The 15,173-nt window shown below is 37.4% G+C and overlaps 1 protein-coding gene across 4 annotated transcripts in view; it reads left to right on the plus strand.

The window, feature by feature from the left end:
- The window catches only part of AASDH (aminoadipate-semialdehyde dehydrogenase), a 50,093-nt gene that overhangs the window by 20,617 nt on the left and 14,303 nt on the right, over positions 1–15,173 (plus strand). For 2 of the 4 annotated variants that reach the window (XM_043604439.1, XM_043604431.1), the window contains exons 4-6: positions 4,436–4,749; positions 7,880–8,072; positions 14,751–14,992. In XM_043604439.1, the coding sequence (XP_043460374.1) occupies positions 4,436–4,749; positions 7,880–8,072; positions 14,751–14,992 (749 nt within the window). Of the gene's footprint in view, positions 1–4,435; positions 4,750–7,879; positions 8,073–14,750; positions 14,993–15,173 lie in introns of those variants that run through there. The other 2 variants (XM_043604448.1, XM_043604453.1) reach the window with 2 other exon arrangements.

A 15,173-nucleotide genomic window follows, 5' to 3' on the forward strand; every position in this document is an offset into this window, starting at 1 on the left:
TGTGTTCAAAGTCATGGTTTCCTAATTTTCTGTCCCGAACAATCTATCTAGTGATGTAAGGTGTTAAAGTCCCCACTATTGGGGCTCCTGGGTGGCTCATTTGGTTAAGCATCTGCCTCTTGATTTCAGCTCAGGTTATGATCCCACATTTTGTGGGATTGAGCCCTGCATCAGGGCTATCAGTGCAGAGTCTGCTTGGGACTCTCTCTCTGTCTCTGCCCTTCCCCTTACTCATGTTTGCTCTCTCAAAAATTTTTTTCTAAAAAGTCCCCCACTACTGTAAGTTTCTCCCTTTTTAATTTTGCTTTATGTATTAAATACTGTAGGTGCTACAGTATTGGGTACATAGATCTTTATAATAGTTATATGCTTTTGTTGTATTGATCTTCTTATTCTGTAAAGCCCTCCTTTTTCTCTTATTACAGGCTTTGTTTTAAGTCGTTTTGTCTGAGGGCACCTGGGTGGCTTAGACGGTTAAGTGTCTGACTTCAGCTCAGGTCACAATCTCAAATGTTCGTGGGTTTGAGCCTGGCATCAGGTTCTATCCTGACAGCTCAGAGCCCGGAGCCTGCTTTGGATTCTGTGTCTCCCTGTCTGTCTGTCCGTCCCCTCTGGCTCATGCTCTGTCTCTCAAAAATAAATGAACATTAAAAATAAATGAATAAATAGTCTTTTTGTCTGATAATAATAAGTATTGCTACCCTGGCTTTTTTTTTTTCTTTCTTTCTTTTCTTATGGAATATCTTTTTCCATTCTTTCAATCTGTACATATATTTAGGTCTGAAGGGAGTCTCTTGTAGGCAACATATAGATGGGTCTTTTTTTTTTAATCCATTCCATTGTTCTATGTCTTTTGATTGGAGCATATTTAGACCATTTACATTTCAAGTAATAGGTATGTACTTAATGCCATTTTGTTGTTTTCTGATTGTTTTTATAGTTCTTTGCTATTCCCTCTCCTGATCTCTTTCCTTGTGATTGTTGATTTTATTTGTGTTATTCTTGGCTTTTTATGTTTGGGTTTTTTTTTGTATATATTGTAGATTTGTGGTTACCATGAGGTTTATAGATAACATCCTAAGTATGTAGCAGTCTGTATTAAGTTGGTTACTTAAGGTTAAACATATTCTAAGAGAACTACTTCTTTATTCTCCCTTTACATTTTATTTATATGTTGTCATATTTTACATCTCTTTATTGATAATTTTCTTCTAATTATGGCCTCTTCTTTTCCTGTTAAATAAGTATCATTAATGTCTTTTATAAAGCTGGTTCAGTGGTGAACTTTTTTAACTTTTGTTTGGGAAATTCTTTATCCTTCAATTTTTTTTTTTTTTTAAGTTAGAGAGTGTGAGCATGAATAGGGGAGGGGCAGAGCAAGAATTCCAAACAGGCTCTACAGTATCAGTGCTAGAGCCTGATATAGGGCTTGAACTCACAAACCGTGAGGTCATGACCTGAGCTGAAGTTAAGAGTCTGATGCTTAACTGACTGATCCACCTAGGTGCCATTATCTTTCCTTCAATTCTGAATGGTAACCTTGCTGGGTAGACTATTTTTGATTGTAGGCTTTTTCTTTTCAGCTCTTTGAATACATCATGCCAATCCTTTCTGACCTGTAAAGTTTCTGCTGAAAAAAATCAGCTGATGGCCTTATTGGTTTCCCTTGTATGTAACTTTTTGCTTTTTGCCACTTTAAAATTCTCTGTGTTTTGTGCCTGAGTGGCTTAGTCAGTTAAGTATCTGTCTTTGGCTCAGGTTATGAGCTCGTGAGTTTGAGCCTCACATCAGACTCTCTGCTGTCAGCACAGAGCGTGCTTTGGATCCTCTGTCTCCCTCTCTCTCTGCCCCTCCTCCCCCCTCCCCCTGCCCTCTCAAATATTAAAAAGAATTTTAGGGGCACTTGGGTGGCTCAGTCAGTTAAATGTCTGACTCTTGGTTTTGGCTCAGGTCATGATCTCACAGTTTGTGAGTTTGAGCCCCACATTGGGCTTTGCATTGACAGCACGGAGCCTGTTTTGGATTCTGTCTCCCTCTCTCTCTGCCACTTCCCCACCCATACTGTCTCTATCTCTCTCAAAATAAATAAATTTTAAAACCTTAAAAAAAATTGTTTTTATACAATAAAATTCTTTCTGTATCTTTTAAACTTTGACTTTTTTTTTCTTCTTTTTTTTTTTTTTTTTTTTTTTTTCTCAACGTTTATTTATTTTTGGGACAGACAGAGACAGAGCATGAACGGGGGAGGGGCAGAGAGAGAGGGAGACACAGAATCGGAAACAGGCTCCAGGCTCCGAGCCATCAGCCCAGAGCCTGACGCGGGGCTCGAACTCACGGAGTGCGAGATCATGACCTGGCTGAAGTCGGACGCTTAACCGACTGCGCCACCCAGGCGCCCCTGACTTTTTTTTTTATTAAAAAAAATTTTTTTTGAAATGTTTATTTATTTTTGAGACAGAGAGAGACAGAGCATGAACGGGGGAGGGTCAGAGAGAGGGCGACACAGAATCTGAAACAGGCTCTAGGCTCTGAGCTGTCAGCACAGAGCCTGACGCGGGGCTCGAACTCACCGACCGCGAGATCATGACCCGAGCCTAAGTTGGCCGCTTAACTGACTGAGCCACCCAGGCGCCCCTAACCTTTGACATTTTAATTTGTTATGGTGTGGACCTTCTTGGGTTCACCTTGTTTGGAACTCTCTATGCTTCCTAAACCTGGATATCTTTTTCCTTTTCCGGGTTAGGGCATCTTCCATACAGTTTTCTTAACATCTTTTATCTAACTTATATCATTCTAAGAAAACCATATATAGTACGTGTAGCATTCATAGTATATATTAATTGATTATGTCATCAAGAAGGTTTCTGGTTGGGCGCCTGGGTGGCGCAGTCGGTTAAGCGTCCGACTTCAGCCAGGTCACGATCTCGCGGTCCGGGAGTTCGAGCCCCGCGTCGGGCTCTGGGCTGATGGCTCAGAGCCTGGAGCCTGTTTCTGATTCTGTGTCTCCCTCTCTCTCTGCCCCTCCCCCGTTCATGCTCTGTCTCTCTCTGTCCCAAAAATAAAAATAAACGTTGAAAAAAAAAATTAAAAAAAAAAAAAAAAAGAAGGTTTCTGGTCAACTGTAGGCTATTAGTAAAGTTTGGGAAGGGGGGTCAGAGTCATTCATGGATTTTAGGGTTGGTGGCTCCATAACCTATGTGTTGTTCAAGGGTCAACTGTGGTTGGAGAGAAAAGTTATCATAATCTTAAACCTGTAAGTTCAACATAATGTGTTCATACCCTAAGAGAAATAAATGTAACCTAGTAGAGATAAGAAAAGTTTAATGGCAAAAGATGGTTTTGAACTAAGTCTTAAAAATATGTATTATAGGTCCTTAATTTTTTTAATATTACAGGCCATACCACACCTGACCCCTAATACACACACCACAAACAAATAAAACCCTATAGTCTCCTGCATTGTACCCTTGTTCTCATTTCTTTCTTATTTTTCTCTCATTTATAGTGATTTCTTTAATGTGAAAACTTATGTTTCATTAAACTTCTTTTTATAAATCCTAAAAGATATATTCAAAGGAACCTCCCTTTTAGCATGTAAAAGTTGAATTTAATATATTTTTATCCAAATTAAGTAAATCTGTATTAATCTGCCTCCATCTACCAAATATCTGAGTCAGAAACTTAGCACTCTTCTTAGGCTCACTCTGTATTCAGAAAGTTACCCAGCCCTATTGATTCTTGTTCACGGGCCCTTTCTGTCTGCTTTTGTTGCAACAGACTAGTTCAGGCCCAAATCACGTACCTCAATTGTTGCAAAAGGTTCATTAGAAAACCCTCACTTACCAAAAGTCTAACTTCTCAGTCTATCCTTGCCACCTTCAATTGAGTCTCATTGCTTATAAGTTAAGGTCTAAACCCCTTAGTATTGAGTATACAAATTTATTAAGAATAGCCTCTCCTCTCCTATTAACAATACTATATACCTAGTTCTTCACCTTACTGGAATTATTAAAGTTCTCCACGACACTAGCTTTCTTGGGTCATATACTCTGCATTAGCTGTTTGCCCAATAAAGTACCCCTCTTTACTTGGACAAAAGCTACTTATAACATAAATATTACATATGATGAAGCAATCTCAGACCTTCCAGGCAGAGTTAAGATCAATCTCCTCTGTTCCTATTAACATTTCAAGCATATTCATGGTCAGGTACCACATTGCCCTGCAGTTGGATGTTTTTATGTCTGTTTATTTTGAAGGTGACTTTGAAAGTAAGGACAGCACTTTATTCTTGCAAGTTTTTAATTTATTTTTTAATCCCTAGTTATATAGCAAGTACTCAAAACAATGTTGAATGAGTGAATATTTCATATTACTTGTATGTAAAAAAGTCATTTAACACTAATATTGTGAACTTTGTTCCCCCATGTAACAGAAATTCAAATCTTCCTATGAAACATTATTGAATTACGATACACTTACAGAACATACTGACTTAGTACTCTTCAGGCTTCACTGGGAAAATGTTGCAGTCAGTTTGATGCTAAATGACAGAAAACAGAAATATGAAGAAGGAAAAATGACAAACAGCACAAATTCTGAGAACAATGAAGAAAAGTCAGAAGAGCACATGGATGTGAGGCTAAACCATTGCTTAGCCTATGTTCTCCATACATCAGGCACTACGGGGATACCTAAGATTGTCAGAGTCCCTCATGCATGTATATTGCCAAACATCCAACATTTTCGGTGAGTTCTGTCCTTTGAATCCTTCTTCAAAACTTGTATTTTAAGGGGAAATACTTTTTTAAGTGAACTCTACCCCTGACGTGGGGCTCCAACTCATGACCCTAAGATCAAGATTTGCATGCTGTACTGACTGAGCCAGCCAGGTACCCCAAGGGAATAATTTTTTTAGTATACATTCTTTATAACTCTTGTTCCTAAATTGATAGTCATAAGTAGTTGGCTCTCTTGTTTTGGCTATATCTGAACTTTAGTTCTCTGCAGGCTGGGGCTTCACCTCTCTGATCCAGACCTAGAGCCGGACAGAGAGCAAATAAATGATATGCTTGGAAGCTTTGCTTCTTAATTATTAAGAAGAAGGAAGTGTGTTCCTGGCAGAGGTACAGCAGAAGAATGGGGGAAAGGAAGAGTTTGGCTTGCAAGAGTGTTATCAGGGCAGAGAGGAGGAAAGAGTGGGAGGGCAGGAGCCATGTGACTTGAGGCAGGAGCCTGGTATGCCCTGTTGAAGAATTTTGAACTTAATCCAATAGATATAAAAATATTTCCATTTCATTAAGTTCATTCCTGTAGCATTGTAGACTTTGGTTTGCTCTTGTGGTCAGGAGATGAGAAATCTCTATGAAGTTGATTCTCAACTTGACAAGAAAGAAGGAAATACAAGAGGAAGGGAACCAAAGGGGAGTAATCTTAGGAAATCAAAAGAGGAAACAGAAACAAATATAGAAATAGAAACTTTGTGAGACAAGTATATATTTTTATGTCATTGTAAGTTATATAATATTAAAAAATTTCTAACCACATTTTAAAGTACAAAGAAATAAAAAATTTAACAAATATTTAATTCAGTATATCTAAAATATTATTTCAGTATGTAATCAAAATGAAAATTAGTGAAGTATTATATGCTTTTATGTTTATCTTAAATCTAGCTTGTATTTTACACTTCCACATCTCCATATGGATTAGCCACATTTTTGGTGCTCAAAAGGCACATGTTTCTAGCGACTATCATTGGATGGTGCAGGTCTAGAAAAAGGGAGTGGTGAAATGATGCAGACAGGTGTCTTGTAATTGACAGTCTAGTCTTTAGTGACTTTATTTCTGAGGGCCCAAGACTGAGGACAGATTACATTAGGCTGTGCTAAAGGAATGAGAGATAAGGAAATGGAGATAAGAAAGTAAAGTGTTCATTTCTAGAAGCTAGTTTTAATGGGAAAGAAAGAATTCTGGGCAGGTGCAGATTTATTTTTGAGATGGAAGACATTTATGGGCTCATGGTAGAGAATTGATAGGAAGAGTTGGTTTGAAAAATCAAGAGATAGTATTGTAAAGGAGTTAAGATACCTTGAGATGGAAGGGTAAGGAATGTTCAGAAGCTGATGGATTGGAACTTTCAGATGAAAGGCAAAGCAATGCATTAAGAGTATGAGAGGTGAGGTGGGGTGGAGATGCAGGAGAATTGAAAAGAGTGAAGCAGATTTGGAATCTGGTGGAGGTGGAAGAGGCACTGGGCCAGTAGAGGCAGGAATTGTATGTAAAGTGGGAGCAAGTATTTGCTAGTAAGGAGTAAGGGGCTGATTTCAAATATATGAATTTCTAGGGGCCCTCAGGAGGCTCAGTCATTTGGGCGCCTGGCTTCGGCTCAGGTCATCATCTTGCCATTTGTGAGTTTGAGCCTCACATCAGACTCTCCGCTGTCAGCACGGAGCCTGCTTTGGGTCCTCTGTCCCCCTCTCTCTCTGCCCTTCCCTTGTTTGTTCTCTCTCTCTCAAAAATAGATAAACATTAAAAAAAAATAATAAAGTATGTGAATTTCTCAATTGCTATTTATGCTTGAACTTAATGAAATCTATTTACCTGTTAAAAATCCCTTTTTGGTTTACTTTTAGGGCCATAAAAGTCACTTGTAGAAGAGATTTATAGTAGGTTCATTCTTGGTTTCCTTCCTGGGAATAAAAGCTACTCCAAAGAAGGAATTTATGGCAACTTCATTTCCCAAAAGTTTTTGCAATTAGTGAGATAAGGAAAGGTCTAACAAGGCTTCTTTCTGCATCTGTTAAATCCAAAATGTCTTCAGCCTAAAGTAATCTTCATATCAACGATGGGGTTCTGAGTGAGTCCCCACAATATCATATTTGAAGATATTGTGAAATTAAGGTAATCCCTGCTTTTTAGACAGTGAGTTTTGTGTGTTCAGAATGAAGCAATGCCATAGGCTCACCACTGATTATCTATGCTCTGTAATATCCTAACTATATATATTCTGCTCTTTGTTCAGCTACTGAGAGAAAAATATCAAATAGTGGGAAAAGGGAATCAGAGGTCTCTATTAAATATATAAGTAGGATAGAAGGAGTCAAGATTCTACCAGAAGAGCAGAACTAGGAGGATATATCAGGGACTTACTGTAAGGAATTGGCTTATGTTTGTGGGGTCTGGCTAAGCAAGACTGAGTCTATAGTGTAAACAGAAAGGGATGATCGTGAGCAGGTTGGAAACCCATAGGCATGTGCTTTTTTCCACAGGCAAGTCAGGAAAGAAGATCCTAGGGGAAGGGAGAGTAATTGTTGACCCAGATGTTGAGTCTTTTTTACAGAAGTCCTCAACACTCTTTTAAAAGTCTTCCAGTTCAGTAAATCGAGCCAGCCTGGGATAAATCTCCCTTTTGATTAAAGTCAGCTAACCAGAGACTCTGTATCTACAAAATCCCCTCACAGCAGCACCTAGTTTAGTGTTTAATGAAATAACAGGGAGGTATGTGTGCCACTAAATGGCACCCACCTCCCTTCTGTACTCCAGCTCTTGAGAGAATATCCCTTGTTTTGTACCCTAATGGAAAACCTACTAGAAAGGAAATTCTAGGGACTGTGGTTCAATCCAGCCATACTGACACATCAGAAAGTCATCACAGATGATAAAATATGCCATAGTAAGAAGTGGATATTGTTTTAAATGGCTTTTAATCCTTATATTTATAAAGAGTTATAGGATTAATAGTACCATTTTGGTTAATCTGAGAAAAGAATAAAAATCTGGCCAACATCCATAAACTTAATGGTCATAAATCAATTTTTAGGATATGTGTTTACCAAATGTTAGACATTTCATATAACTGCATTCTGTTTTGCTTTAGGCTACTTTTCGAGATCACACAAGAAGATGTTTTGTTTCTGGCCTCACCTCTGACCTTTGATCCTTCCATTGTGGAAATATTTGTTGCTCTATCCAGTGGTGCCTGCCTGCTTATTGTACCAGCTTCTGTCAAAGTGCTTCCATCAAAGTTAGCTGCTGTTCTCTTTTCACATCACAGAGTAACTATTTTGCAGGTACATTTTAGGAGCAAATGAAATGTTTTGTCTTCTATTTAGCATTTTATTTTATTTAAAAAATTTTTTTAGTGATTTATTTATTTTTGAGAGAAAGAGAGAGCACGAGTTGGGGAGGGGTAGAGAGAGACGGGGACACAGAATCCGAAGCAGGCTTCAGGCTCTCCAACAGAGCTGTCAGCACACAGCCCTATGCAAGACTCCCAACTCATAAACTGTGAGAGTGACCTGAGCTGAAGTCGGACACTTAAACGACCGAGCCACCCAGGCACCCCTATTATTTAACATTTTAGAGAATGTTTTGTATTCCTGTAGGTTGTTTTTTACAGTGGACTAATGATAATCTAGTTAGATTATTAAGGGTTGTCTTCTGATGATATCATCTAATTTACTTGAGAATGGGAGAAAAAAATCAGTTAATTCTGCCTAGAAAATTATTTCACTGTGCATTTGGCATAGTAATAACTAGAGGAAGTTGACCTTCACTCAAATCTGTTGGGATACACTTGCCTCTCCTGCCTTAAACTTCAGCTTTCAGTAGAAAATACAAACTTTAAGTTATAATTAGGTAGGAATTTACATTTTCTGACTTTTTATATCAGTATATTTTACATTAACTTATGGAAACAAATACTTTGTCATCTTTAAAGATTTTAAAATGTGTATCAAAGTAGGTGACTGGTATACAAGCCTTAAGATAATTACATTGCAAATAGTTAAAGATACTAGAGAGAATTAGCAGAATTGTATGTGTATCATGATAAACTAAAAATAACAGATTTATATTTAGTGTAAGAGACTCGAGGATGTTAAATTTCTGCCCTAAAGGCAAAATTTGATGTTGACTTTGTTTTCAGGCAATGTTTTTCATCCTTAAAAAAATATAATATGTTTACAAATATATATAAAATGAATATAATAGTGTGGCTTGCTGGGTATATCAATTGCATATAAATTCTCATCTATGGTGAATCATTCTGTCAGTCTGGGCAGGACTTTAACTTATTTTTCTATAAAATTCAAGGAGCATAATTTTTAGGAAACCTTTTCAAAATACCTTAACAGATTTGAGAGAGAGAGTCATTAAATGGAAGGAGATTTCCCTTCTATGTCAAGTCTATGAGTTTTGTCTCTTTAAATCCAATCCCCTTTAGCACAGTTTCAGTTAAATTTACTTTGGCAGTGGTTTTAACCTTTTTGGGGTCATGAGTCCTTGTGAGAAACTGATACACATTTATTAACTATGATTCCAGAACACAGCAAGTTGTGCATATATTCATGGTGATTTTATTTAACTCACAAGACTTAATTTGGGGTATTATCAGCAGATCAAATTTGAGTTTGAGTAAGGAAGAGAAGTACACAAGCTGACAGGATGTCCTTTCCTTTGTATAAGGCATGTCCTGTCTTGTTAGAAGGAGGAGGAGGAGGAACTGTAAAGTATCCTCCACACTGTGAAGGGACTTTGAGAACAAAAAATGAAGCTGGCAACTCCACACAGTTTACATACGTGCAGTTTATGCACGGTAACATAGTGACAGGGAGGACTGGCTGAATGATGATGCAGAGATGTGCAGCTGTTCTCCGTCAAGGCAGGACCTTAGTCTATAGATTTTATAGACCAAAGATGTATAGGGGACAGCACTGTAGTAAGATCAAAGGGTCTACATGTACCTAATTGGCAGCTAATCTTTACTTAGATCTTGTGGCACCATCTGTGCCTGAAGAAGGGGAGAGAGACTAGATTATTTTGAACACATTTATGGACGGCCAAAGCAAACTTCTCCCTCCCCCCTCAATCCTGACTTTGGCAGACATTTCTAAGGTACAGATATTAATCTCCAGAGGGTACACAATACAAAGCCCCAAGGGAGGTCATCTAGCCGACATGAACGAGATGGAATGCTACAGATGGATTCGGTGTCGTCAGCTCTCTTGCATGTCTCATAGTGAATTTTAGCTTTGTTGTTAGGGTTCATCTTTTCCTTCCAAATCAGATTTCTCATCAAATGATATATAAGTCATCAAGGATTTTTGCTTATGTGTATAATGTATATTATATACTTTAAAAAGAGCATCCTGTATAGATTTTATTTACGAATAATCTTACCTAAAAAACTAATTTAATTTGTTTTTACTGTTTATTTATTCTTGAGAGAGAAAAAGAGAGGGCGAGAGAGAGAGAGAGAGAGAGAGCGCATGAGCAGGGGAAGGACAGAGAGAGGGAGACATAGAATCCGAAGCAGGCTCCAGGCTCTGAGCTGTCTGTAGCACAGAGCCTGACACGGGGCTGAAACCCATGAACTGCAAGACCTGAGCCAAAGTTGGACTCTTAAATCAACTAAGCCACCCAAACACCCCATAAAGTTTTAAAAATTTAAAGTGGAATATCTTGATTTATTGTGGGGGAGAAAGACCCCAAAGTGAAATAGACTTAGCTTTTGAGGTAGTTAAACACTTATTTTGTTTCAGGTATAAGGACCTTTTGGAAAGAAAGGTCCACTTTTTGGTGTTTTACAAACCTAAAATATGTTTGAACTTTTTTTTTGTTTTTTTTTTTGCACATACTCTGGATAACAAGTTATATTAAACTTGATGCACTTTAAAAGTGAAACCATTTAATTAGAGAAAATCTTAGGTTGCTAGCCACCAAAATGTCAGCTTAAGTGTTTTGTTTTTGAGAGAGAGGGCATGTGCATGGGGGAGGGAGGAGCAGAGAGAGAGGGAGACTCTCAAGCAGGCTCCACACCCAGCTTGGAGCCCAATTTGGGGCTCAATCTCCTGACTGTGAGATCATGACCTGAGCCGAAATCAAGAGTCGGATGCTTGACAGACTGAGCCACTTAGGCACCTCGTGTTTTTCATTTTTATGAGAATTTTACCTTAGAAATTTTGCAAGGAACCTTAACATCCCCTGTTTTTTCTGTTATTTCCTAAGTCCTATTTCTGTGTGCCTAGAATGATTTGGTAACAAAGTACGTATATTGACTAGTATTTTGCCACTAAATTTATCATTTCAGTTTGAGTATCTGAAAAGTGTTACTATGCTTTATCTTGCTGAGTATTCATAGCTGTGCATTTATTTATAGAGTTCAAAGTTTAAGTTATTTTTAGCACCGGAAATGAAGGCCAGAACATTTCAGTTTGACAAGAGATTTTCCTTATCGTAAAACTTGGTAGAACAGTTAATTTGGTTGAGGATGCCTTATAAATAGGGTGGCCATTATAATTTATTACCCCAGACCCTGAATGTTGAGAGTAAATGGAGGTGCTAAATTCCTAGACAAGAATCTGGAACAATAAATTCATATTGGGATGTAGGGTCATTCTGTTACTTAAATATTTTGACAAACCAAGACTTTAAGTCATCTTTTTGAACTAAAATTCAAGTTGTCCATTAATGCTGCATCTTTTACTGAAAGAAACTATTTAAAAATCTTGATTCACATGGAAATTTTCTATGGTCAAGTAAAGAGATTGGCAGATCCTCTCCCCAAAAAGCAACTAGAAAGCTGGACAAAATTAACAAAAGCAACTACTCTAACACTTTAGAAATCAACCAGAGGCGTACAATGATCTGAAAATTGTTTTTAAACTTTTTAATTTTGGATAAAAATAATGGGAATTTGTGGCATTCTAGACTGAGCTGCTCTTCCTGCCAGCCCCAGCTCAGTCAAAACAGACTTTTCTGTCAGGACCCACTGTTTATAAGGGAGTTTATTCAACTTGGAATGGTAGGTTATATCCATGCCCAACAGCACTGTCTGTGAAAATGATGAAGTATGCCAGCAAAGAGGGCAAAAACTTCAGTAGTCTGAGGTTGTGGTGGAGGGGAGGGCAAGCACATTCTGGCTAAGGCTGCACTTGTGAGTCAGAGACCAGAGAGCCCAAGCAGATTCTTGGCTGACCTTGAGGTTGTGTGCATATACGTTAGAGATCCAAAAGGGCCCATGGAAAATAAAAGCTTGGTTAAGCTTGAAAATGGCCTAAACTTTGAGCTCATCTATCCACACAGATCCATCTCTGTGGACAGTTTGTCCAGTCATTGCTTGACTACTGAGCTATGCACACACAAGGATGACCCATAGGAAGTAAGATATAAAATTGAAAATAAGACTATATATGTAAAACTGAGCAATGACATTAGTGGCCACACATCACTGGAAAGACAGACTACAGATTTAGCCCAGGCTAGTTATTAACAAACAAGCAAACAAAAACAAGCAACAAAACATTTCATAATGATAAAATGGTCAGTACATTAGGAGCTACATTGGTAAATCAAGAAGATGTAACAATTATAAATGTATATCCCCCTAAAACTAGAAGTTCCGAATACATAAAGCAAAACTAGACAGAAATGAGAACTAGATAACCCAATGGTTCAAAATTTTAATACCTCATTTTTAACAACTGAATGAAAAACTAGAAATCAGAACATATAAGACTCGAACAAAATTATCAATCAAATCCCATTTATAGAACACTCTATCCAGTAAATGCAGAATACATTCTTTTCAAGCACATTGATCATATTCTCAACCACAAAACCAGTTTCAGTAAATTTAAAATGTGAGCAAGTGGGATGTATCCCAGGAATGCACATTTGGCTTAACATCTAAAAATCCACTGATAGGGGCACCCAGGTTGCTCAGTTGGTTAAGTGTCCAACTCTTGATTTTGGCTAGGGTCATGATTTCATGGTTCATGAGTTTGAGCTTCACATCAGGCTCTGTGTTGACAGTGCAGAACCTGCTTGGATTCTCTCCCTCTCTCTGCCCCCCCCCCCCACATTTGCTGTCTCTCTTTCTCTCTCCCCCTCATGCCCTCCCTCCCTCAAAAATAAATAAAAATCCATTGATAATATACACTACATAAATAAGAGCATGTAATTACCTCAACAGATGAAGGAAAAGTATTTGGCAAAATCTAACACTTGGGATTAAAAAAAAAAAAACCTCTAGAAATTAAAGAACTTCCCCAACATAATGAAGGGCATCTATAAAAAAATAAAAAATCTACAGCTAATATCCTATTTGGTGAAAGACTGCATGATTTTGCCCTAAGATTGGAAATAAAACAAGGATGTTTGCTTTTGTCACTTCTCGTCAACATTATTCTGATTCTAGCCAGTGCAGTAAAGAAAAAAAAAAAACAACATTATTGGTAGAAGTTAAAGAGTTAAATAAAGAGACATTTCATGTTTATGGATTAAAGTCTCAATAGTGTCAAGATTAAATTAAACATGGTTCCTATCAAAATCCTAGTAGACTTTTTTTGGTAGAAATTGACAAATTGATCCTAAATTTTATATGGAAATACAAATGCTAGTCCTGATCTATGCAATGAGTACCACTCAGCAATGAAAAGTCCCATGGTCTGAGTGATTATTCCTCCCTCCCCATTCATTTGTTAAAATTCTGATGTATGCTGTGATAGTATTAGGAGGTGAGGCCCTTAGGAGTGCTTAGGTCCTGAGGATGGAGTCCTCATGAGTGGGATTAGTGCTCTTGGAAAAGAGACCCCATGGACCTCCCGAGACTCTTCCACCATGTGAATATGCAACAAGTTGGGAGAGGGCTTTTACCAGAGCCCAGTCATGGTGGCATCCTGATCTTGGACTTCTAGGCTTCAGAACTATCAGAAGTGAATTTCTATTGTTTGTAACCTACCTAGTCTGTGGCACTTTGTTATATCAGTCTGAACTGAGACAAAAAGTGAATTGATACATGCAATATAAGCGCATCACAAAGTATTTATATGGAATGAAATAAGTCAGGTCAAAATAGAATTTATGTTGTGTGATTGCATTTTTTTTTGAAGATTTTTTAAAAATTTTCTTTTAATGTTTTTATTTTTGAGAGACAGAGACAGAATGCAAGCTGGGGAGGGGGCAGAGAGAGGAGACACAGAATCTGAAGCAGGCTCCAGGCTCTGAGCTGTCAGCACAGAGCCCCATGTGGGGCTCTAACTCATGAACAGTGAGATCATGACCTGAGTCGAAGTCGGACGCTTAACTGACTGAGCCACCCAGGCACCCCTGTGTGATTCCATTTTTGTAAAATTCTAGAAAATACCAGCTGATCATTAGGAAATAGATCAGTGTTGTCTGGAGTTAGGGGTCCAGTTGAAGGGAAGAATTATAATGATAAGTAGGTAATTTTAGGGCTGAAGAATATATTCATTTTTTTGATTATAGTAATAGTTTCACTGACATATCCATATATCTTATCTCAATTTATATTGTATGCTTTAAATATGTATAGTTTATTGTATGTCTGTTATATCTCAATAAAAGTGTTTTTAAAAATCTTTATTCATATTGTTTTGTTTTAGGAACATTTTTTTAACCTTTTATATATTTTTCTACAGAGAGAGTGGGAAAGGAAATGTGAATTGATTTTATATATTTTTTCCTTTTTAATCTTTAAACCATTTTATCTAGATTACCTAATTAAACATAACTAATATTTTTCTCAAGTTTTTTTTCTCAAGAGAAATTGATAGCACATTAAGAAGATAATGTTGCCTGAGTAGTTTTCCAAAATGATTTACAGTTTAATAAACAGCCTTAATTTTCATGTAGGTGTCCAGTATTAAGCTTTGAACTAATTATTACAGTATTTACTTTTTTAAAAAGAAGTGAAAAGAAATAAATTATCTTTAATGTGTTCACAGGCAACACCAACATTGCTTCGAAGATTTGGATCTCAGCTTATCAAGTCAACTGTTTTATCAGCCAGTACTTCTCTTCGAGTATTAGCCCTCGGTGGTGAAGCATTTCCATCATTGGCTGTTCTCAAAAGCTGGAGAGGAGTAGGGAATAAAACACAAATATTTAATATTTATGGTATCACAGAGGTATCAAGTTGGGCAACTTTTTACAAGATTCCAGAGAAGTTTCTTAACTCTACTTTGAAGTAAGGGCTTCACTTACTAAATAGGTTAGAGAGAAACTGTATTTTTCCAGTATCTTAACACTAATAATGTTTTTGGTAGGCACTGGGGTAGTAATTTTAGAAATACTATTTTATCTAGAATTTTACACTGGGGATCCAGAGCCTTTCTTATAACTAGTGCTGCAGATCCTGCTAGAACTTT

Source organism: Prionailurus bengalensis, chromosome B1, assembly GCF_016509475.1.
Source record: "Prionailurus bengalensis isolate Pbe53 chromosome B1, Fcat_Pben_1.1_paternal_pri, whole genome shotgun sequence".
Classification (NCBI taxonomy): Eukaryota; Metazoa; Chordata; class Mammalia; order Carnivora; family Felidae; genus Prionailurus; species Prionailurus bengalensis.